The sequence below is a fragment of the Dendropsophus ebraccatus genome, chromosome 1 (genome assembly GCF_027789765.1).
Source record: "Dendropsophus ebraccatus isolate aDenEbr1 chromosome 1, aDenEbr1.pat, whole genome shotgun sequence".
Taxonomy (NCBI): domain Eukaryota; kingdom Metazoa; phylum Chordata; class Amphibia; order Anura; family Hylidae; genus Dendropsophus; species Dendropsophus ebraccatus.
In genome coordinates, this window is record NC_091454.1 from 132,098,358 (window position 1) to 132,124,805 (window position 26,448).

The 26,448-nt window shown below is 42.3% G+C and overlaps 1 protein-coding gene across 1 annotated transcript in view; it reads right to left on the reverse strand.

Annotated features, from left to right (window-relative positions):
- The window catches only part of PODXL (podocalyxin like), a 58,796-nt gene that overhangs the window by 20,929 nt on the left and 11,419 nt on the right, over positions 1 to 26,448 (reverse strand). Inside the window, exons 2-4 of the mRNA XM_069979047.1 lie at positions 7,165 to 7,557; positions 5,404 to 5,687; positions 637 to 702 (exon numbers count right to left, since the gene is read on the reverse strand). Of these exons, the coding sequence (XP_069835148.1) occupies positions 637 to 702; positions 5,404 to 5,687; positions 7,165 to 7,557 (743 nt within the window). The remainder of the gene's footprint in view (positions 1 to 636; positions 703 to 5,403; positions 5,688 to 7,164; positions 7,558 to 26,448) is intronic.

Here is a 26,448-nt window from a genome sequence, read left to right on the forward strand (position 1 = left end):
TTTACATGCTATATAGTGGTTGTGGCTTCTCACAACCACACCAGGTGAGCCTAAATCTATGTGTTTCCCTATCGCTTTATTGCCTTTTTTGTATACAGTGTCACGCTATGAGGCGCTCTGCCCTGTGTTTTTTTCTGTTTCCCTATTCTCTTTGAGCGTCAGACTCATCTCTGACGGTGATATCTCGGTGGCGGGAGCGGGACTTCGTGCACGGGGTAAGTATAAGGGTCTCTAAGGGATTAGCTGGGCTCTGCCCCGGCACATGGGGGGTGTGTGTTTGTGACAGGTTCCCTTTAAGGCCCTATGCAACGGATGCTGTTAAACGCTGTGTGAACATAGCCTTTAGCTGACGTCTTGAAGCACTCAAATGTAATCATACTATCCAGGTGGATAAAAAATCTAAATGTGAGTCAGGCAGTGAAAGCCTATCCCTGGAGTCTGCCACCTATACTGTCAGTGGAGTGGTATGACAGCTAGTGTTCAGCTGGGAATCCAAAGACACCACAGGAGGGAGCGTAGCGAGGTAAGAAAGGCAGCTTTTGTTCTCTGCAAGGGCAGCAACATATAAAAAATATTAAAGGGACGGAGTATCCCTTTAATGGAACACACAATTCTATCTTTCAGTATAAAACTTACACAAATACTTGAGGGTTTTATATTAATCTTCACCAAAGATTCTCCACGTACTTCTGTGCAATTGACCTACAGGAGAAAAAAGAAAATTAGACTTACAACTGTAAAGCTGAGTTCATCCTGCGTTTTTTGCAGACTTCCATAATAAAAATTTATTTTTTATAATTGAAGTCAGTGGAAAATGAATGCACACAGATACATCCATTTTTGCATAAAACGGATGAGAAAAATGGACTGCAAAAACGCAGTGTGAACCCAGTCTCATGTAGCAGAAATAATAATCTGTGCAATTAGATGAAAATGTTCCACAAGAGGTTGTGGTGCTATCTTCGCTCATTACTGCATCACCCTAATAAATATCATAAAAATGGTGTTTGGTCCCTGCAGGCCTACTACTGCTCTTGGCAGGCAAGGCTATCGGCCAGATTTGGATTAAAGTTGGTGAAGGCTCCAGGCAAAAATTCTGCTGGGGCCTATAGAGTTATAATGTAGCGACGTGTTCTGGGGAGACACCGTTCTACCTACTGGGGTCATATATTTAAAAGGGGTACATGTGAAGCTGTTGGAGGGCAGCTATATACCTACTGGGGAGCAGAGACATAAAAGAGGCAGCTACCAAGGGGGCAATATTACCACTTTGGGTACATTTAGTGGGGTTAAAGGACAACTCTGGCCAAAAGTATTTTTTTTTTATATGTTATTACTTATGAAAAGTTAGACAGATTCCTAATGTACATTAATTATGGGAAATGCACATATACTGCTATTTCCTTAATTTAGTAGATCAAGGAGTCTTCAAATTCTCTCATAAACTGTGACATCACGAATCAGGTGTAATTCCTATGGAGTGTCCAGCAGGGGGCACACTATGTAAAAGCCTATGGAACTGTATTGTCTATGAAGCTGTATGTAATGGAGTGTTAGATGGGGTTAAAGTACACTATGCTTTAATGATTGAATATGTTTATGCAATACTTTGGGGAGCAAGTGTCCAGTAGTACCAGTGCCGATCCCCATCACCAGCATCCCCAGCCCCACCGCCGCCACCGCTGCACCGCCATTCCCATCACCAGCAACCCCCTTTCCCAGCCCCCCACCTCTCCCCCCGGTTGACGCGCTGGGCCAGCCTCCTGCCGACTCGTTCCCTGTGACATTAGGGAATGAGTCGGCAGGAGGCTGGGCCGGCAGTAAGCTCGCTAGTCAGCCCAGCAGGGGATGTGAACGACTGTGCAGTAGCACCGGCATCTGGTGATGTGAATGGTGGTGCAGCGGTGGGGCTGGGGGGGATGCTGGTAATTGGCCCTGGTACTACTCCCCCGTCATGTGCTTATACTATGAGCACATGATGGGAGGAGTAGTACAGTGTGTATGTGCCCACAGCACCAAGCAGTGAGGGAGGGGGGAGATAGTTAGATGCACCAACACCTCTCTCCCTCCCTGCTCAGTGCCATCCATGTTTATGGAATACCGTGGGGAGCAAGGACACATGCTCCCAAAAGTATTCCATAAACGTATTCAGTCAATAAAGCATAGGGTACTGTAACCCCATCTAACACTCCATTATATAAAACTTCATAGACAGTACAGTTCAATAGGCTTTTACATATAGTGCGCCCCCTGCTGGACACTCCATAGGAATTACACCTGATTTGTGACGTCACGGTCTTTGAGAGAATTTGACAACTCCTTGATCTACTAAATTAAGAGAAATAGCAGTATATGAGCATTTTCCATAATTAATGTACATTAGGAATTTGTCTAACTTTCCATAAGTAATAACCTATTAAAAAATACTTTTGGCCGGACTTCTCCTTTAAGGGGAAGATGAAGTTTGAAACAGAGTGATAGATGGGATAAGTCATGTAGAAGAGAAAAGGATAGAGAATGTTTACAGTCAGAGAAGATGCCTCCTGTGAATCACTAGATGTAACTGAATGTAATCACATATATAGTTTGAAGAGCCTGTTTATCACTTTATCGTAACTCTATAGGGTGGCAATGGTCTGTGTGTGTATGTATACACATAAATATATATCGATTTGTTAAGTAGCAGTATGGAGATAATCAGACACTGTTGTTAAACTGTGTGGTCATTGTCTGGTGGTAATATTGATAATGTCGGTCTTGATATACTGATTTTTATTACATAACAGTGGTTTTATTCAGTCATTGTGTGATGGTTATGATATGGTGGGATTATAGAGGAAATTTATCAAGGACTTTGCACCTGTTTTTAGATTTTTGGTCTAAGGGTCCATTTACACAGAAAGATTATCTGAAAGAAAATCTGCCAAAGATTTTAAGCCAAAGCCATAAAATAAAGCCTGAGATTTCTCCTCTTTTCAAATCCTTTCCTGGTTTTGGCTTCAAATCTTTGGCAGATAATCTGTCAGATAATCTTTCTGTGTAAATGGACCCTTAGTTCTATTTATGAACCAGTATTCAGCAAATTTTTCTTAAGTGCAACTTTTTTTTAATTATTGAGTATTCACCCAAAAGTTCGCATAATCCGGGATTAGCGCCCAATTTATAATTTGCCACTTTTTAAAATCAGGCACAAGATATTGGAAAAAAAATATACACCAATCCTCATTAGAAGAGTCACACACATTAGACTCCTTAGTAAATGTCCCCCCAAAGTGCCTGTCCTTCATTGCACTAGTATTATTTACAATGCTGATAGCAGCAAAATGATAAAAATGTAAGGTAATAATATTTGTCTGTTGTATGCTGGTGTTATTTATTGGCTGTATGATTATTATTTATACGTACAGTGGTACCTTGGTTTAAGAGTAACTTGGATTAAGAGCGTTTTGCAAGAAGAGCTCACAGTTTTTCAAAATTCTAACTTGGTTTAAGAGCATTGCTTTGGTTTAAGAGCTCCTTGTACTGGGTGGGAGGGGGAGCGAAGGAGGGGAATGGTCTGCATAGCGGGGGTCTACAGCACTGTATTCTGACCCAGGAAGTCTCCCTCACCCTCCAAATCATGGCAGATCCATCAGGGGACAGGACTGTGGAGGTAATCTCTTCATAGCTGTAACCCCTCTCTCCCCGGACAGAGAGTGCTGCATTTATGTGCCCACATATGCCCTGCTCATTCCTTTATGCTCCCTGCAGTCTCTGTCAGCCCTTGTGTTTCCCATGGTCTCCATTCCTGCTATAATGTGCCTGCACTCACACTCAGCTATACACACTGCTGTTATAATGTGCTTGCACTCACACTCAGCTATACACGCTGCAGCTATAATGTGCCTGCTCTCACACTCAGCTATACACACTGCTGCTATAATGTGCCTGCACTTACACTCAGCCACTCACAGCTGCTGTATATAAAGTTTCTGTCTCTGTCCTCCTGTGATTCTCACTTCCTAGTTGGTCCATGCTGAAGACACACACCTTCCCCATTGCTGTCATGTGACCACACAGACCTCTGACAGCAGCCCTGCTACTATATTCTAGCCTGCTGTACTATGCTACTGCATTATGGGGATCTGCAGCTCCATCCAGGGCTGTATTAACAGCTGCTCCTGCCCTAGGCACTAAACCTGAGGACGCACCATCTCGGGGAGTGTGGTTTGGGCCACAAGCATTTCTCTATATGTATAAGCATTGCCTAAAATGCGTTTTTCATGTTTTTTTAACTGCTTAAAACATAAACATACTGTGACTGGTTAACACCTCCACACCAGACCTGAACAATTCCACCATACCCCCCCCCCTTCGAAAAGACACCAGATTTCCTGGCAAGTCTGAACAGGAGCTGGGAGACTAAAGGTCCTTTTCCATAGAACGATTATCGGCCATATTCGGCCGCTATCGGCCGCTACGGATGATAATCGTCCCGTGGAATAGAGTGCAACGATCAGCCGATATCGTTCAACATGTTGAAAAACAAGCGACTGATACAGCAACGATCTGCCGTCGCTCCGTTGAATAGGACCGTCAGCAGCAGACACTGCTGTATCCTATGGGCTGCCCAGATGATCAGCGATTTTTTCAGGTTTATGCACTTACTATACATTATATTCTACATGCTGATTGCTATACTCTACAGTAACTGATAATATTACATATTCAGCTGTTTCTAAATGCTTGTTTCATCTGTTCTACATGTTACTTAGAATAAAAAAAACATTATTTTTGGGGTGTGGAACCAATTGTCTGCATATCAGTGATTTCTTATGGGAAAATTTGTGTTTGTTTCAGAGTGGATTTGGATTACAAGCACAGTCCCGGAACGAATTATGCTCGTAATCCATGCCACCACTGTATATGGTATTATCATACCTAAGAAATCTGCTATATCTGCTGTGTTGTCCCAAAGTTGGGGTAATTTGCATTATATGCCTAGAGCACAAAAAATACTGTGGCATACCTGCCATTGTTCAGAACCAATGCACTGAAATTGCTGAATAAGGGTATGTTCCCGCTACGGAATATGTGGTGGAATTTCAAGCAGAGGCCGTGTGGCGGACTCTCCTTGAAGCTTAGCCTGTCCCATAGACTCAATGATATTTGAAAACAAATTCTCCATCCGATATCAGCCCAAAGAGTTGACATTGAAATTAGAGGACAGGTAGGACTTCAATCGGAGTCCGCCACTTATTCTGTAGTGGGAACATACCCTGACTGTGATCACACCTGGGATAAATAAACATGAGTGAAATGACCATATATTAAAACTTTAAAACTATCTCAAGATAAAAAAAATAGAGGAGAGGACAGGATATATATATTATATATAGTTTTCAAATCCAAAACTATATTTACCTCAATATTCTCTAAATTCATTTGTTTAGGGATCACATGTTGTGTTGTCACTGGTATAGTCTCTTTTGCCAAACTTGTGGTAGAATATTCTGCAGTCGTTTTTGGAATTGTCACAGACGGTGACTGTGATACTGTTGAGCTGGACGTCTTTGTGGTACTGGAGTTTGTAACACCTGATTCTTTGCTTGGCTCTGATGTTCTTGAGAAGGTAGGTGATGTTGTAGCAAGTTGTGTTGTAGGATTTTTTTTATTTTCTGCGGTGGTTGGTGGCTGTGATGATGTTGCTGAGGAACGCCAAAAAGAAATATACTGTAGCTGTGTTCTTTTGTTTTACAAATATTCAGCAAGCATCTAATTTTATAATATCAGTTAATACCATGGCTACTTAGAAACCTAAAAAAATAATTTTTGTTTGCTAATTTGTTGGCTGATTGTTGGACCTAATATCCCCATGTAATAGGACACTTAAAGTGAATGAATCACTATGGATTAGACCCATATATTGAAACATATATATATTTTTCTAAATTGTTTCTGTTTCATGTTTTTTTTTTATTTAGTCCAAGTTATTATGACCTCAGGTTACAATATTTTCAACACACAATAGTGTTTTCAAATGCAAAATTTACAAATATTGCTTTCATTTTCAAAACTCAGTATAACGCACCTCTATTAAAACAATGTATTAACACACACAAACAAAAACCTTTACTCTGAGGTACCCTTTTAATCTTGATTCCCCCCCCCCCCCCAATTCACTTTAAAGGGGTAGACCGGCATGGGAAAACCGTTGATATAGTGTTGCAATGGCACAGAAAATAATATCCTTCTGCAGTTTCTGGGTTACCCACTGAATGATCCCACCCCCACTTCCAAGACTCATCTAGGCAGTGACAGCCCCCACAGCCAATCACTGTTTTCCTTCTGTCCTGTCTCAGCAAGTGATTGGCTGAGCAAGCTGTCAGTGCCAAGATGAGTCCCCCTTTAATGTCTAATGTGGTCTTGTCAAGTATGGGGTAATTCTTATAATAGATGCACTTATAGTCCAAATTTAGGGCCCTATTCCACCGGACGATTATCGTTCAGATTATCGTTAAATCGTTCGAATCTAAACGATAATCGTTCGGTTGAAATGCAGTTAACGATTAACGACCGAAAGAGAAATCGTTGATCGCTTTATAAGACCTGGACCTAATTTTATCGTTGCTCGTTCGCAAAACGTTCGCATTGAATAAGACATCGTTCGGCCGTTCGCAATAGATACGAACGCAATAGCGAATAAATAGCAAAGAAAAAACAATCGCAATTACGATCATAAGTAACGATTATCGTTCCATGGAAATGAGTGAACGTTTTCAGGTCTTTCGCAATAGCGGTCGTTTGAGATCGTTAATAGTTAACGATTATGCAAACTATAATCGTCTGGTGGAATAGGGCCCTTAGTGTGTCTGATTATGTGTGTGTGGAGGGTGGGGTGTTGTGGTGTCTGACCTCTGGAACCCCTTGAGATCTCCAGAATGGAGTCCTGACTCCCCCTGCTCCATGAGGTGCTGGTTCAGCACCCAACCCCCTAAGACCCCCCCCCCCCCCCCACCCGTTCACACACTTTTCACCTATGCTAGGGCTATGTTTTTTAGGAGATAGGATAACCCTTTAATATTCCATTCAATTGTGTTCTTTTCTTTTTATTACCCCTTTATTAAAAGTATGGGGGTAATAATGTTTTACTGTTTTTTTAGAATGTAGAAATATATTTCTTACCTACAGTACTGCTACCTAGGGCTGCAGTAGAACTTTTTGGCAGGCCTGATGGTTGGGGGGCATTGTCAGCAGGACTTGTTGTGGTTGGATTATTGACATTTGTGGTTCCATGATGGGCTCCACTACTTGTTGTTCCACCTTGTTCAGTGGTCAACTTGACAGTTGTTTTTCTTGTGTTACTTCGTGGACTGCTTCTTACTGTGGTAGACGGCTTACTAGTTGTTGCAGACGCTGTGGTTATTTGAGGAGTTGCTGCTTTAGCTGTTGTATGAGTAGCAGCTGTATTAGCTGGAGTAACTGCTGGAGTAGATAGTTTGTCAGTAGGTTTGGCTGTGGTTACAGTTGCAGTTGGTATAGTAGGTATACCTGTAGTTGGCACATCTGCTCCAAAGCCTAAAAAAAAAAAATGGAAAAAAAACAGTTTAACATTAAAAGGCTCGTTAAAGGAAAGATTTATAATGCACACTATGTATCTGCCTGATAATGACTGTTCCTACTTGTTTGTAATAAAGTGTTGTGAATAGACTAGTGCAAAAAGTACCTCTTCAGACATCAGCAAGGGTCTGTGTATAGGCGTTGTTCTCTAATCCCACACAAATGCTAAATGTTGTGAAAAGCGCTTACCACACTTTACAATTTATGATTCTGTCCATTCCGACTATTTACATTGGACTGCATGATGACATATCCAAGTGGTATCTAACTTTGCGCTGGGTAAACCATTATAGTTTATACATCAGCGTCTTTTCATATATGTCTTGAAACTTTTTGTTGCCACATTGAGTCATTTGTATAAGTCAAGTCTATAAATAGTGGAAGGGGAAATGAGAATAATAATGTAGGAAATTCTATGAACACACCCCATTCAGACAGGCAGGCAGACACGTTTTCATGCACAATGCTGGCAAACATTTCACTTACTCCTAGGTTTCGACTTGGGAAAATCACAAATGGTGAGGCTTGGCTTCCACTGAAATCAATACAGCTGTGTACTGACAATAGACTTCTCTGTAAAGAAGGTACTGATATTTATATAGAACAATGAAATTGTGAAAGCATTTAGATCTTCTTAACGAATATCAATGACAAGACTAAATATAGGCTTATATGCAATATATTTGGATTGTCCCTGACCATCTTATCTCATCTTATTGAGTCTTGATTAAAACAGTAGCAAATTAGGTTTAAATGGACATTGTGGTTTGAAAGATATTTTCTCTATGTGATAACCTATGTACGTAATGTCTACTAGGTGTCTCACTTCCTTGCAAAGTGCTATTGGCTGTTAGAGGATTTCTTTTTTCTGCAGCAAATAGACCAGGGCAGGGCTTTACTAGTCCATGCTCTCTAATGTGCCAATCACTGTATGCATGAAAAGTGAGCCTGTTTTCTTTCAGAGGATCCAAGCTGTGCCTGAAAGGTAAATCAAGGCTTCTTTCACCACCCATATTGTGCTATGTAACTGCCTCTTGTGAAAATACTACTGTTCATTCTACCTTTAATCTGGCAGCTTGTTTTCCTCATCCTCATCATCATCATCATCATCATCATCAGTTTTTGTAATGTAATTTTTTGATACAGTGTCCGTAAATCTGCTAGTGCCCACCCCACTTTCCGACCACTTCTCCATCACCAGGCCACCGCTAACTCCTCACAGAAAGATTGACAGCTGGCTCATCAGCTGAAGATGAGAGGACTGTCAATCTTTTTGTGAGGAAACAGCTGCGGCCTTGAGGGCAGTGGGCGGATAACAGAGGCGGATACTAGCAGTGTCACAGATGCCTATGTGACATCGTTCCTAAAAAATAAGACTTTTTTTTTTCCAAAAAGGACAGAATGGAGGATCAATATAAAGGTACTAACAGACTGCTTGTTAACTAATAACTGTTAGCACTTTTCAGCTCCTGTTACACAAAGGTCACGTTTGAGAAAGGTCCTACTGGGCCAAAACGTCATGATTGCCCTACCATTTACTACAGTACTATATGTGGCTTGGATGTATTATGACTTTATACTTTCATATATTTACAATTCTGCATATAAAAAAGTAAAAAACAAAATAGTTTCTAAACTTTAAGTGCCATGAATCTATATTTCGGCATGGGTAGACACTCTATTGTTCAGTGTACTAACTGGAGCACTACATGTTAATAATTGCTCCCCTTGTCCCAACTATTGTACCTCTGCAGTATGAGAGGAGTACACCACAGTACTGACAAGGGAAAAAGGCTGGCTGAAGAGTTCTAACAAGCTTGTAGACACATGTAGCGCAAACAGCTGAGCATTAGAGGAAAAACACAAACATTGTAATGATGATTGAATGGGCTTGCTAGATAGAAAGTACACTACAGATCTATTGACCTGTTCATACCTAGAAATGTAACCTTGATAAAGGAACATCTCCTGCATGTATAGGAAAGAAGCGTTGCTAAAAACACTCCTTCAGCCGATAATCGTAATTAACTGAGGAGCCGGAAAGCGCATAATCCTTGGCTGACCGTATCTTTCGAGCTGGCCTTAAATAAATGTTTTACCTGTGTAAAAGAATTTACCTGTGTAAAAGAATTTGTATTTAAATGGCCACACAAATGGTACAGTGATCGTTCATGTGGTCTGGCCACTTGACTAGTTGTATCTTCTAAAGGCACTAGAAATGAGTACCGATCTTACTGATTGGCCGTTTGCAGCCGCGAACGGCTAACAATTGTTACATCTAAAAGGCCCCTAAACTATGAAACTCTCTGCCAGAAGATGTTGTGAAAACTGATTTTTCGGCTGTACAAGAGGTATGAATCCTTTATTTTTTCTCTCTAAATATGAGGCAACTTAGGACTGCACCGTAGTTTTGTCTTTCTTTGGGTTTACACTGTAGACTAATGTGTAGAGCTTGGTGGACTTTTTCAACCTTGCAAATTGTTTTCCAATGCATATATCTAACTATGGGTAATCCTTTGTGAGGAGGATCCACAAAGATCCTGTACAATCTGTTATAAGTGATTCAATCCTGAACTGGAATAAGGTCAGTGTTAAAGGGATATTCCAACTATCATAGTTAATCTTTTAAGGCTCATCAAGTTTTATAGTTTTGCGATACTTATGTACTGTATGTACTGTAATAGTGATACTATATCTATGTATCTATCTTAGCTTATCTATGTATCCATCTATACCTATGTATCTATCAGTGCATCTTATAAAGCTAATGATTTCAGCTACCACGGTGCAAAGATACACCAACCACCCCACCATTTTTCTGCCATTGCCCCAGCCTTCAGCGATGTTGAGGATGTACCACTTAGTGTATTAGGCACTTCCGGTCAGCGAGAGGACACAGATCAGCAGTGCACAGATACAGGAGAAGACAAGTTAGCTGAAGCAGCAGCCATTGACAGATCTCCGCAGCTACAGGAGTGGGTGAGTGGATGTCCTGCAGCCATCGATGACCTGTTTGCGGCTGCTACTTCAGCTAACTTGTTTTATCCTGTATCTGTGTACAACGACTCTCACCAGCCGGTGGTGGCAAAGCACTGTGGTTTCCCTCCTCCCTTCCTACCTCCTGTTTCCAGTGGCCCTCTGTATCAGTTTGACAGGTTTTTTCTGGGAGCGCTGGTGCCAGAGACTTAACCTCAATGATTTGGAGCCTCCTACAGCTCATTAAGGGTTAACTCTCTGGCACCACTGCTCTCAGAACAACCTGACTGGCTGAACAGGCCTGGAACATCATGTCCAAAGTCCTACACCAGGAAAGTCAAATTCCTCTCTACACCAGGAAGCAACTATCGATCGAAGCCGCAGACAGTTGGGACCAGTGCTGCAGCTGGGGAGGTAAATGCACATAATTTTTTTTCACCCACCCCCTCCCTGCCTAGACTACTTCTTTAAATTATACATGAAATGTAGTTGTACTCTGGAACTTGTCTTTGCAATCAGGTCTAAATATAAAGAACAAAGAAATACACCGGTACCTGTCAGCATACAGACCAGACATAAAGTCAACATGTTACAGTTTCCTATAAAGATAGCTGTCACTTGTTGAATGGGTCTACCTTATCATCCTAGCACACATTTACTAAGAGACACTGCTCTGTTGTCTTTAACATCCATAAAAATAACAGATCCACTGCTTTGTGTGAATTTAACAAGATCAATGTATCTTCATGCAGAATGTCAAACATGACTGGTGAGGAGAGATGTACACAGGCTCGCTACCTTTTCTTTTACTGCAAATTAATGCTTTAATAGAAAAACAAGTGTGTATTTTTAAACCTAAAATACATAGATGAATCTAACCTGCTGATAGCCCCTTATAGTGGCAGGGACACTGAGGAGGAAGCTATGTGTGTTACCTTCCTCCTCGGCACTGTTAGCCAGGGTAAACTCCACTCCAAAGCACTGTTAGGAACACTGCCGTGTCATCCAGCCTGTCCCTTCCAATGATAATCAATTGAGGGGATGGGCCAGATGACATAGCAGTGCTCCTAACGGTGCTCCAGAGCGGAGTTTACCCCAACCAACAGTGCGGGACTGGCGCCGAGGAGGAAGGTAACCCACATACCTTCCTCGTCAGCCCCTTATAGCACCAGGGACACTATCAGCAGGTTATATTCGTCTAGAATGTTCATTTAGCAGAGACTTAGAAAACAGTATTTCTTAAGTATATGTTTATCGCAAAGGGATTCAGGTGGCTGCAGGGGTAGGGAACCTTGGCTCTCCAGCTGTTGCAAAACTACAACTCCCATCATGCCTAGACAGACAAAACAGCTTTGGCTTTCCAGGCATGATGGGAGTTGTAGTTTTGCAACAGCTGGAGGGCCAAGGTTCCCTACCCCTGCATTAAAGGAGAAGTCCGGCAATTTTTTTTATTAAAGTATTGTATTGCCCCCGAAAAGTTAAACAAATCCCCAATATACACTTATTACGGGAAATGCACATAAAGAGCTTTTTTCCTTGCACTTACTACTGCATCAAGGCTTCACTTCCTGGATAAAATGGTGATGTCACGACCCTACTCCCAGAGCTGTGGCGGCTCTGGCTGCTGGAAAGGATGACGGCAGAGGGATGCTCAGTGTCCCTCCAGTGCCCTGTTTCCCTAAGTGTCCCCCTGCCATTATCCTCTCCAGCAGCCACAGCCCGCACACCTCTGGGAGTCAGGTCGTGACATCACCATGTTATCCAGGAAGTGAAGCCTTGATGCAGTAGTAAGTGCAGGGAAAAAAGGCACTTTATAAGCATTTCTGGTAATAAGTGTATATTGGTGATTTGTATAACTTTTGGGGGGCAGAAACGAGTTGGGAGAACGGGTGTGGTACTGGAACACTTCATGTGGTTTATATGACCTAGTGTGCTCTAGTATATGATTGAATTGTACTGTGGAATTTTAGTCAGACAGATGGTTTTACCATATGCACGCCAATCACTGACTGAATATATTTGACCAGGTCCACTCTTTGTGACCTTGGTTATTTTACCTGGTGTAGGAATCACCTTTGCTGTTTTTTAGACATAATATAATAAAAGTTATGTTTAAATAGCTACTTTCACTTATTATTTGTAATATGGATACAGCAAGTCCATACATATAACAGTCAGAAAGAGCTACAAGAGTAAATTGCTGTAAATTTCTTTCTATGTAGAGGACTGGAGCGTTTTCAGGTTCCTGTACAATCATACAGGCTCCCAGAAATATAAAATGAAGCCGCCCTTACCTGATGCCCAAAGGCGCAACTCATTTTGGCACAGATAAAGAGCAGTGCATGACATGTAGTATCACACTATACCAGCGATTTTCAACCTTTTTTGAGCCGCGGCACACTTTTTATACTTAAAAAATCCTGGGGCACACCACCAACCAAAATGGCACAAAATGACACTAAACAGTACATATTATACAAATAGTTAATAATATAGATTCTAAATGTATTTATACTCACTCAGTGTGAAACCTGGGCCTGTTTTCTTCTCCCACCTGTGCTTCTCTCCACCATACTTCTCCCCCCTACTTCTCTCCTGTGCTTCTCTCCTCCATACTTCTCCCCCCTACTTCTCTCCTGTGCTTCTCTCCTCCATACTTCTCCCCCCTGCTTCTCTTCACCATACTTCTCCCCCCTGCTTCTCTCCTGTGCTTCTCTCCCCCATACTTCTCCCCCCTGCTTCTCTCCTGTGCTTCTCTCCCCCATGCTTCTCTCCTGTGCTTCTCTCCACCATACTTCTCCCCCCTGCTTCTCTCCACTATGCTTCTCTCCACCATACTTCTCCCCCTGCTTCTCTCCTGTGCTTCCCTCCACCATACTTCTCCCCTGTGCCTCTCTCCCCCATGCTTCTCTCCACCATACTTCTCCCTCCTGCTTCTCTCCTGTGCTTCTCTCCCCCATGCTTCTCTCCACCATACTTCTCCCCCCTGCTTCTCTCCACCATACTTCTCCCCCTGCTTCTCTCCTGTGCTTCTCTCCACCATACTTCTCCCCCCTGCTTCTCTCCTGTGCTTCTCTCCCCCATGCTTCTCTCCTGTGCTTCTCTCCACCATACTTCTTCCCCCTGCTTCTCTCCCCCATGCTTCTCTCCTGTGCTTCTCTCCACCATACTTCTCCCCCCTGCTTCTCTCCTGTGCTTCTATCCACCATACTTCTCCCCCCGCTTCTCTCCTGTGCTTCTCTCCACCATACTTCTCCCCCTGCTTCTCTCCTGTGCTTCTCTCCACCATACTTCTCTCCCCCCTGCTTCTCTCCACCAAACTTCTCTCCCCCCTGCTTCTCTCCGCTGTTTCTCTCCCCCATCCCCAGGTTTTTTTCCACCCCCTTCCTCCTCACCTCCTCTGAGATGGTCGCCTCTGCTGTCCGCCTCACCTACTGGCCACCCGTAGGGCCCGGACGTGCTCCTCCAATCAGCGGAGACCGTGAGCGTGGTGCACTGCTGCACCACCAGCTGGGCCGTAGCGCACACGTTGATTGGATGCGTGCATCACGGCCCGCCGCAGCACACCACACAACCGCCCACATTATAATCCGCCACTGATCGCTGCGCATTGCCGGGGAACAAAACACAGGGGCACCATAGTTTGAGGAAATTTCCCTGCGGCACATCCGACCATGTGTCGCGGCACACTAGTGTGCCACGGCACACTGGTTGAAAATCACTGCACTATACTGTAGAGAGGAAATACCAGACAGCCAACCAGTGCTTGCACTTCACTAATACTGGGATTTTACCAGTAAAATGGCCACTTTCATTAGTCGATCAGCTATTCTTTTTTTACATGTCCTGCAGATCTGGACTGACTATAGCATTGTATGTTGAGTCTGGTCTCAAGTTACAATGGTCCAAAAAGGAACATTGTATGTTCATATATGGTGAAAATATTGTATCCTGAGACCATTGTAAGTTGAGGGATTACTGTACCATGATGCCTGCCTGCTGGTACAGAGGGCTCTCTCCTCTCTTTGTTCCTGTGCTGCAGGATCTGTGAGGAGGCTTGAGGTCTCCCTCAAAGCTCCATCCTCCTCCTCCTCCTCCAGCCACTCTAAGATGTGTCGCCATTGTTCCCTTATCCTGCCTCTGTTTGGTGCAGCGGAAGGACTGCAACCCATCCCCGACCTGGTGCTACCAACAGCCCTGCTTTTTTCACATATTAAACTAATAATTCATGGTACAAATCACTTTAAAAGCAAGTTTCATTTTAGAAAGTTCCATGACTCTCACAGATGTGTCTTTAAGTGAGGATATCCGCATCCCTCTAAACAAACTGGCAAAAGCCCAGATCTCAAGAAAAATGTATTGTGACTGAGACTCCAAATATTTATACAAGCCATTCACAGATTCCATGTTGATGATTTTGCTACCGTCAAAAAAAAAAAAAAAAAGACATGTCATTTTTAGCTCTTGCAGATATTCTAAGGCTGCATTCACACGTTCCGTGTTCCTCAGGACGTGGAATACCTGTAACAGACTCTACCCCCCGGGCAGCATCTGTAATTTGATGCTGGGAGCGGGGAAACTGTACTGATCTGCGCCACGCTGTAATTACAGCGCCACGCGGTTGATTCATTAAAGCGTGGCGCATATCTGTACAGTTCCCCCGCTCCCAGCATCTTATCACAGATGCTGCCCGGGGGGGAAAGTCCGTTACAGGCATTCCACGTCCGTGCTCTGTGAGGAACACGGAACGAGTGAATGCAGCCTTAGGCTATGTTCACACAACGTATATTTTCGTAAAACCAAGGTCATTATAAAACTATACTCTACGTCCGGGATCCCTTGCGGCACTGCAAACAACTGACACATCAGTTTTCTGCGCCCGCTGTTCATTAAATAGCGGCCGCAGAAAACCATGTCAGTGCACACTGTGGAGCAATTGGATGCGGCTGCTCGCTCCATAGCATGCAGTGTAAAGTTCTGATGCGGGCGCGCACAGATGCGCTCGCATCAGAACACTGAGGCCCAAAAGATAATCCGGCCAGTATTGCAATACCGTCCGGGATGATCTTTTTAGAGATCGGTTGGTCACGGAACGGCCGGTCTCTTACGCTATGTCAACATAGCCTTAATGTAGAAATCCATATTCATGATTCCTCAGACATTTATTTTTATGTGACATTAAAAATAATCCAAGGACATTTCAAAAGTCTGGTCGAAGAAGTCCTGTGAAATTCAAAACAGGCAGGTTGGCAGAGGGGTGGGGGAACTTAATAAACAAGGTATACTTACCCATCCCTGTGCCTTTGTACTTTGCTTCTGGGTCTTGCTGATGGCTGCCAGCTGTAATTTTTGGCTGGAATTCAGGTATGTCACATAGCCGGCTCTTCCAGATGGCCCGACTAATCAGTTGCCCGCTCAATCAGTCAGTGACTGGGGCAGTGTCCAGTCACTGATTGGCTGAGCAGCCAGTCACTCTGCATGCAGCTGGAGGAGCTGCTGGACATTGGCAGTTGGACCCGGGAGTGGCAATAAGGGGCAGGAGGATAGAAAAGTATATGCTGTTAATTATATTCCCGCATCCCCCTGCCCTTTTTTTTCCATTTGACAGGACATGTTTCCTAACAAGCACAAACACTGAATGGCAAAGTTTAAGTGGCAGCGAATGCAAAGTGTCTGTAGATGTGCCCTGTTTTCATTACTTTTCCATCCCATTTACAGTTTATAAGATGCTTGGTCATGCACTATAGTCATGATTGTGTTTTATTTAGTGCTATTTATTATATTGTCATCTTTATTTTCACAATTTTGCTGGCTGAATTAGGCAGACCCTATATATGAAGACACCACTTCAACAAGTTATTTTTCTCACTAGTTTAGGGGGATGGGGACAATTTCTGAGGATTATCCTTGGAACTGACCTGAGATTATCTAATCTGCAGCGCATTTATATCTAGTTGAAAAACATGTACAAAATAAGGCAAGAGTTGTTCTTGTTTGGGCTGGGTTCACACTACGTATATTTTAGTCAGTATTGTGGTCCTCATATTGCAACCAAAACCAGGAGTGGATTAAAAACACAGAAAGGCTCTGTTCACACAATGTTGAAATTGAGTGGATGGCCGCCATTTAATGGCAAATATTTGCTGTTATTTTAGAACAACGGCTGTTATATTGAAATAATGGCAGTTATTTACTGTTAGGGTATATTCACACGGGCGGGCTCGCAGCGAGATTCTCGCTGCGAGCCTGGCAGTTCCCATACACTACATACTTGCTGCGGTCTAAACGACCGCAGCGAGTATGTAATTATACCGCCCTTAACCCCTTCTGCTCCCGCCCGGCTCCCCCGCTGTAAGCATACTTTACCTGTCCTTGCTGCACGGGTCCGGCGTCCTGCTCTCCTGTCCGGCCAATCAGTGGCTGCGGCTGGGCGACACACTAATTGGCCGGACGGGAGAGCAGGACGCCGGACCCGTGCAGCAAGGACACGTAATGTATGCTTACAGCGGGGGAGCCGGGCGGGAGCAGAAGGGGTTAAGGGCGGTATAATTACATACTCGCTGCGGTCGTTTAGACCGCAGCAAGTATGTAGTGTATGGGAACTGCCAGGACCTGCTGGGCTCGCAGCGAGAATCTCGCTGCGAGCCCGCCCGTGTGAATATACCCTTATATGGCAGCCATCCACTCAATTTCAACATTGTGTGAACAGATCCTTTCTGTGTTTTTAATCCACTCCTGGTTTTGGTTGCAATATGAGGACCACAATACTGACTGAAATATACTGTGTGTGAACCCAGCCTTGTAGTGTACACTTGACGTATGCTCCTAATAAACATGCTATGGAGTTTAATAGACAAATGCATGTAAAACAGGTGTTCCTTTGGCATATATTTAGCAGCGATATCTCAACACTCCTTTTTATTAAAACTGTACACAAAAAAGTTTCAGTTTTTATTGTAGTCATTGGCAACTGTCTGGTTATACAACGAACAAGGTGCGAACCTAGGTTTACAACTCTATTTTGGACTGCCACATTGATGGAAGAAACCACACACCAGAGTCTACTACAACATACTTGCATATGTGCAGACATATTTTTCCATTAAAATACAGATAACTATAGTAATACATTCACTCAATTCTCCAGTGATAAAGCTAGTGATTGATAACGTTGGCTGCTGCCAAAAGAAGACAATTGAGTTCCCTGTGAATTAGAATGCATCATATCCTGCTTCAGTCTAAAAACATGGGAAATTCTGATTAATACATTACCTATTTTTATTGTCCCTAGACCTAAAGCATTTTTGTGTAGGGAAAATATGTAACAATCCTCAGTGTCTTTAAAATGTTCCCAGTTCGGTTGGTTTCACAAGTAGCATTTTGGTCAGTATGTTTGGCCAAAACCAGAAATACTAACCAAAACACTATAAGGGAACCTAGCCTAGGGATGGCTTATGGCAGATTAATGTCAATGTCAATGCAAGAATAATGCATGTTAATTCAGAATTTGAAGACAGTAGTAATTAGAGATGAGCAAACCTCTAGCCGCCTTGATTCCTGGTGCCTAAAGAAGTTGGGTGCAGCCTAGTTAGATGCTGTATCTATGTTTTCCAGGCAGCCCTTGGGCTGCATCCACCTTCTCCAGACAGGGAGATTTAAATGATCATCAATTGGGGTTATGCGAACCCCGAACTTACGGCAAGTTTGCTAATTTTTAGAAGTAGTTAAACAATTCACTGAACTATAATTATATATTGTTGCATTCTGCCAAATTTAAATCTATTTACTGAAATGTTTGATCACTCCATACACCTTATATCTTTGTCATCTGTACTCCATGCTTACAGCAGGTTCGGCTATCAGTATAAGGTGTGTGGGGCTCTCCTGACTGTCGACTCACAGAAGACGTCAGTGGAGATAGTGGTCAGACGTGATGGAAAATCAGTACTCTACCACTTTGCTCTGGGAGAGACAAGCCGCAGTCAGATTCATTAACATGAATCCCCACTCACTTTACCAGAGAAAGCTACATATATTAATACAGTGGTGCCTTGGATTACGAGCATAATTAATTCTGGGACTGTGCTTCATTGAAATCATTGAAATGCAGACAATTGGTTCCACACCCCATAAACAATAATTTTTTATTCTGAATAAAATGTAAAACAAATGAAACAAACATTTAGATACAGCTGAATATGTGATATTATAAGTTACTGTATAGTATAACAATCAGCATGTGGAGTATAATGTATAGTAAGTGCATAAACATGAAAAAACAGACGCAGATTGTCGATACCAGGAAGTGACAATCACAGCTGTGCAGGAGGACAATGACAGAAACTTTTTTATACAGCAGTGTGAATGGCTGAGTGTAAGTGCAGGCACATTATAGGAGCAGTGTGTATAGCTGAGCGTAAGTGCAAGCACATTATAGCAGGAATGGAGAGGATGGGAAACACAAGGGCTGAAAAAGACTGCAGGGAGTATGAAGGAAAGAGTAGGGTATATGTGGGCTTATAAATAAAGCACTCTGTCTGGAAAGAGAGGGGTTGCAGCTATGAAGGGATTACCCCACAGTCCTGTCCCCTGATGTGAGCCCCAGCCTGAAGTGGATCTTCTATGATTTGGAAGGTGAGGGAGACTTCCTGGGTCAGAGTACAGTGCTGTAGACCACGCTATGCACACCATTCCACTCCCCCTCCCACCCAGTACAGGGAGCTCTTAAACCAAAGCAATGCTCTTAAACAAAGTGTCAATTTTGAAAAACTGTGAGCTCTTAAACCAAAACGCTCTTAATCCAAGTTACTCTTAAACCAAGGTACCACTGTATTTTGTTTGCCCCAAAACTGATATTTTATAATGTAAATAAATTGATGTAAGTACATTGTTAAATCTACCCCACTGTTTGTCAATTATTGTTATCAATTTAGTAAAAATAACAAAATCTCCCTCCTTCCTGACTAAACTCATATAGGTGGCCAGTTAATAGTCTACCTAGTCTACAGAAATACCACGGTTATATTGTTACAAATATTTGAGCTTACATTTATCATGCTGGTGATCTTGTTCTAAGGTAAAACAAGCAAAGCTTTATTCCTCACAGTGGCTAATGAGCTTTGGGATGATTTGGTCTTGTCCCCTTTATGCAGTATATACGCAGAGGTTCATAAATCCTAAAGATGAAAAATCCCCTTACCCAGAAATGGTGCTAGTCGCTAAATCCCTTCATTCTCCATATGACTCACAATTAAGCTGTGACAGCACTGTAGCGGTGAACAGAAGCGTAAAACCCACTGATAATCATATAGAAAGAGAAGATTGGGAGAGGGGTCTGAATGTAAAAACAAAACTATTGTGCAAATCAATAAACTTGTTTTTCCACCTATAAGTCTATAACGTACTGCTCTTAATAAAGAAGAGGGTGACCCCATATACCATACTGTCTTGCTTGATGTTTTTCATGAGACAAAATTCAGAAAATTGTAACACAGAACTAAATTTATGAAATATCTTTTTAATCATGGCTTCAATAAAGAAAAATCTCTATAAAACAATATAAAGTCAGAGCTTACTAGTGTGAAAGGAAAAACAGCAAGCCTAAAACACAAAAATAAATAGTGAATGAGATTGTTTACAAATTTTATTCACATTTACACAATACCTGAAAGCCGCAACTTTCCACTACGACACATCACAGTGCAAAGGGTTAATGTCACCATAACGCTTTATGTATCAGCAGAGTATGTTGTATCTACTCCATGTACCAATTTGTAAGGGTGTATAGTGTTAATACTGTACATGAACTAAAAATATACAGCTTTTTATCTATGCCCCATTGTTTCACAGGAAAAGTTACCCTTCCACGCTGGATGGTCAGTGATGTCAGGACAGAAACATCTATAACTGAGTTATACTAATGGGAAGCTGGGTGTGTATTATCTGAAAGGATATTGTTTCACTAAAAAAGGTAACATGTCCCATAGAAATCAACTCCCTGAAGTTACCAAACCGCTTCCTGACTCTGAGAGCAGAGAGGAAGGGAATTCCAATCAGCAGAACAAAAGCTATTCCACTAGTACAAAAATATCAGGCTTATCAGAAGAACTGTTCAGACAAGTCAGTCTGATAAATGGAAGTTTAAGGACTGTGGCTATGTTTACACACTATTAAAATGACGGGCGTCATTTGGTGTCAAATAACGGCAGTTATTCATTTAATAATGCCCACTCTTATGTAATAACATTAGTTATTTGCTGTTAAATGACAGCCGTCCGAAAAACAAGAGTCATTTTGATGGTGCGAGAACATAGCCTTACAATAAACCCATCTCCGTGCCTTTGCAGCCTTTCCGATATCTGCCAGAGGGGCCAATCCATCAGCAGGTCTGTGACATTATTATTATTTATAAATGCCCTCAATTTCAGAGCACTACACAATAGATAGGGGTAACAAACAGGAACTATACAAGATCAAGAACACATTACATGAAGGCAAATGGCAGACTTTTACATGGGGAAGGAGGATACTGCCTGCGAGGGCTTACAATCTATAAGCTACATTACAGCCCAAGGAGCTGGGGATGTGACGTATGTAAAAGCCAGCCAAAAATGGTGTCTGGCGGCTGGCAGAGAGAGGTGAGAGCGGCGATATGGGGTCACGTGGACAGGTAAGTATTCTTTCTTTATTATGTTCATGCACCCCTCTGCCTGTCTGGTGCATTTGAAGTCTGACTTCTCTTTGTACATAGATGATTTTAATAAACCAGGGCCATAGTTTTAGATACAATTAATTCACATTACCCTTTATGTACTATATTGTATCTTTAGTTATGCCTTCTATCTTATCAGAGGAAAATGGCAGAAATCCTGAGGGTCCTATTGCATGGGTTGATTTTTTGCCCAATCAGGCAGAATCGAGGAGATATCTCTCCATTTAATAAAGACAATGATCAGCACAGCACCACAGCCATCCCTGACACTTCTAAACCATCTCTGATCAAGGTGGGACAGCGCCAGTGATTGGCTGAAGGGCCTGTGACTTCAGCGACTTGGAAGTGTCAGCGGCGCCTGTAGTGAGCTGGGAACAGGCAGTAGCACACCAGGGAACTGTGGACAGGCAAGTATAGATAATCTTTCATTATTTTGCTATTTTAAAGCAAGGGCTGCATAGATGTACGATCGCTAATGATGTCTGTGCAGCCCTGACTGCACAATTATTGAGCCGTCTAATAGGCTCAACTACAGTAAATGTTGACCCATTTAATACAGCACTTTAGGTGGGGATAAACCTTCAATACACCCTTATCTCTCCTGTCCTCCCCATACACATAAACGTTTTTCATAGGGAGGAGAGGGTTAAGCCATAGCCAAAGTGCTCTGGCTTCAGCTTATCTCTCAAAGAATAAAGGTGCCAGGCAGTGATTTTCCATTATGCCTGACCCTTATCTCTACTGACATCTTGTCAACGGAGTGTCAGGAGAGCCCTATACACTTTATACTGACTTGATGGTGGGTTCAATCAACAGAAGTATAAAGTGTATGGGGACCATCAAGCCGCTAGGTTTATTGCACCAAACAATAGAGCATCATGCAGACCTCATTTTTGCAGTTTCTGTTTATTTATTTGTTTTTTTTAAGTATTGCTAAAGGCATCTCTTAAAAACAACCCTCATCTTTCATTTACCACGTGCAGCTGCAGATTCCTATGTTTTTAATCCTAATGGTCCTTTTACATGGACAAATTTCCGTTTTAAATTTACATGATAGTGGCTGCATTTAAGCAATTATCTGCTTGTGTAAATACAGCAATAGTGAAGAGAAAATGTATAGCCTATTACCAAGGCTGTATCCCTGTTTTCCAGGCGGTGTCTCCAATTTCCAACAGAACGGGAAGGCATCGGAAATCAAATGACGAAGGTTCGAGTTCGATCGAAGCTGAAAATTCCTGATGTTCGATGATCTCTATCCATGAAGAAGTATTTATTAAGGCAAATATACATACAACTAGCATGTACACAATGTGCCTGTGGTCCACCAGTGATGAATACATGAATTTCTACAATGTTCAGCACAAGACTGACAATCTGAATGGGTGAAGCTGGCCATAGAAGGAACAATTATCATTAAAATTGTCTATCCACGGTAATGGATATTGTATGAGATATTAACATTATTTATTTGATCTTAAAAGGAACCTGTCAGTCGGGATGCCGTGGCGGAGCCCCGGCGGAGCCCGGCATAGGTAACCATCCCTCGGAGTCCCCCTGCTGGATCCGGTCCCTGGGCGGAGAAATCACGGCCCGAAGCAGAGCGCACGCCTTATGCAAAGCAGGTGAGATGACTCCGATGTCCATAGAAAATGACTGGAGCAGTCATCCCTTTAACTGTCACTGTATAGTATATCATATAGTATAGCATGCTCGAGTCCATCCGAACCCAATCGTTCAGGATTTGATTAGCTGGGGCTGCTGAAGTTGGATAAAGCCCTAAGGCTATGTGGAAAACATGGATATAGTCATTGGCTGTATCCATGTTTTCCAGACAACCTTAGAGCTTTATCCAAGTTCAGCAGCCACCGCTAATCAAATGCCGAACGATCGGGTTCGGATGGACTCGAGCATGCTCAAGGTTCGCTCATCTCTAATGTTTACCAATCCACACCTTATAGTTCACTAGTGTTCATATCCCACATTTTGATTTGTTTACATTGTTCCTGTACTTTTTAAGTGATGGTGAAATTTTCCCTTTTGCTTGTAGACGACTAATGAGGTTAAAAGGTGCCGTCCAGGATAGAGGGATCTGTTTGTTCATGGTAGGAAGGTCCTTGGTCTTATTTTGTGCATGGCTGACCCTTTGTACAATTGAAGAGAGTCTGCCAAAGGGAGGTAACTGACTGAATTCATTTCCTGAATGTGTTGTAAAAATAATCTTTTAAAAAGGGATGGGGCAAAAGGTGAATAAAGGCACAGGAGTAACTGGAATGTACAGTGGAACTCACTGGAGTCTACACTTTACTAAAGAAACAAGTAACCAGTAATCCTAATATGGAGCACGGACCCATTACAGCTGGAATGTAGAAACACAAAAGAAGCAAAGTCAGTAGAACTGTTTTTTGAGCAAATACTCTCTACAAAAGATTTACTTCAGATGTCTGAACTACCTACAATGTGTCCCAAAACACAGACAGACTCTATAGCAGGGATATGTCAGGAAAGAGCCAGGATGAAGAAAATAGATAGACATACACTATTGGGGTACAGTATACAAGACACTCATGGATATAACACAATCATAATATATGGACAGTATATCAGAAAAGATTTTACCCTTACCCTAGGAAACCTGCATGCTGTCCTTCCCATCAAATTCTACTACTTATAGTGTAACTTTAAGGGTATGTGCACACTGAGGAAAAGGCAAGGAATTCAGCTTGAAATTCAGCTTGAAATTCCTCCCGTAAAATATGTACAGAGCAAAGTCCCATTGTGTTCAATGGGTTTTCTGCTCTGTTGTTCACACTGCAGAATTTCCGAGCAGAATTTTCTGCTGTAGATCTGCTAGAGGAATCCTATAGAAGTCAATGGGGGGCTTAAATTCTGCTTGAATTCTGCCTGAAAACTTTCTGCTTCAATTCCTCGAGAATTCCTCAGTGTGCACATACCCTAAGGGCCCTTGCACACGGAGCAATTCTCGAGGAATTGTAGCTGAAAGATTTCTGCTTGAAATTCCTCGCCTATTCTGCTCTGGCAGAATTTGAGCGGAATTCGGGCGGAATTTGAGCCGTATCCGCGCGGAAATCAAGCGGAATGCAAGCGGAATTACCAGCAGAATTCAAACCCGATTGACTTCTATAGGATTCCTCTAGCGGAATCCGCCCAAAGAATTGACATGTACATTCTTTGGGCGGAATGCGGATTCTGCGCGGAATCCGCGCGGAATTCCGGACGGAAATTTACTCTGTGTGCACGGGCAGTCGGAAATCCCATTGTTCTCTATGGAAAGAGCAATGTTGCATTTACACGGGCGGAATTCCACGCGGATTCCGCCCGCTTTTTATGGCGGAATTCGGGCGGAATTCCGCGAGAATTGCTCCGTGTGCACATACCCTAACAGAGGGTATATTGTGGAATATGCTATGTTTAAAATGAAACATATACCATGTAGCTTTTGTAGGATGCCACTGCATTTTATAAGGTTAAGAAAAGATACAACAAAGTTTACCAGCCCAATTGTCACCAAAGGAGTACTCTTTAGACTTCCATCGGCTGAGCCTTTTGTTATGTTTGGTAAAAAAAAGGTTGTAGTCCTTATAAAAACAGCACACATTGTCCACAGATACACAGCACTTATTTATTTATTGCACAGGCTATTATTATTGAATAATGTAGAAGTCTGTGTGTATGACCTGTGCATGTGTGTCTTTAATTGCTAGGCTTGTTTTCCAGCCATACAGAGGTACATTCCATCACAGAAGTGTTGCCTACATTTCCCATACATCAACTGGCTTTGCAGAGAAGGGGTGGAGCCTAATCACTGCAGTTCACCTAATTAGGCTGCATGTGCTGGGATCCCGCCAGGTGAACTGATTAGACTTATTAGTGCGTTGAGGTCAGTTCACATTGTGTGCCGTTTTTATGTGTTTTTTTTTTAAGAGAAATATTGCTATAAGGCAAACATGATTTGACACACACACACACACACATACTGTGTATATATATATATATATATATATATATATATATATATATATACCATATGACAAAAATTATTAGTGTAAACTACTTAGTTTTATGACAAAATGGAAGTCATACACACCAACAAAAAATGTAGCTGTTTCCTTCCATAGCTGAGCTGCAACAACACCTACAAACCAGAGCAATGCTGTTTCTGGAAGTAATAGGATTTTTTTTTTTTTACTCCTGAGTAACCCCTTTGAAACAACTGACATGAATAGCTCTTTTATCTTGTTACAATAGGAAATCCCAGAAAGTGGTAAAGTAAATTACATTATTATAAAAAAGATAAAATTGTGTTAAATGTATGGTTTTTCATGGGGTTTGTATTTTCTTCCCATCAGTACTCTGGTCTATCCCACACTCTAGTACATAATGATCGGATATCAATTCAGAAGCACAGAACATGAGAAAATATTATTTATTTGCTTGAAAAAAAAACTTCCAACAAATGTGGTTGGTAAATCTACAGTAATTGAATTTAAACATGTCTGGGATACACATATATCTAACTTAAAGGGGTTTTCTACTTAAAACTTGTCCCCACAGGATAAGGGACAGGTAAGAGAATGAATGGAGCTGCCAGAAAGAGACCCGAGTACAGCTCTTTCCGTCAGTTCCATAGAGAATGAATAAAGTTGTAGGTCATGTGCCAACCCATGGCTCTATTGAAAACAAAGGCGCTGGTGGCTGATCTGGAGATCGCCAGGGGTACGGAGGTCGGACCCCCCCACAATCTCTTACTTGTCCCCTATGCTGTGGATAGGGGACAAGTTCATTTCAAGAGGAAATCCCCACTAAGATAACAAGAAAGGAAATACAAAAAATGCAGATGTACCCAGTGGTCTTTTCCTGCTGACAATCCTCTGTTTTTATATCCCTAGTGTGTGTCTGAGAAATTTGGTAAAGAATTTCCTTTCATCAACAACAACTGATGTGTAGGCCAATCAGATATTGGTGATGTGTAGAGAAAATGTTTCGGATAGTATGGGCTACAGTAGATAATGGTATGTGGTTGTGTCTGTTTGCTTGCTATCGGCTCCTAGACAACGCAGCTACACTAGCACACACTTACACTGAAATCCGAGCCAAAACACTTTAACTGGAGTCAGGCTGTACCAGGAAAGATATGGCAATAT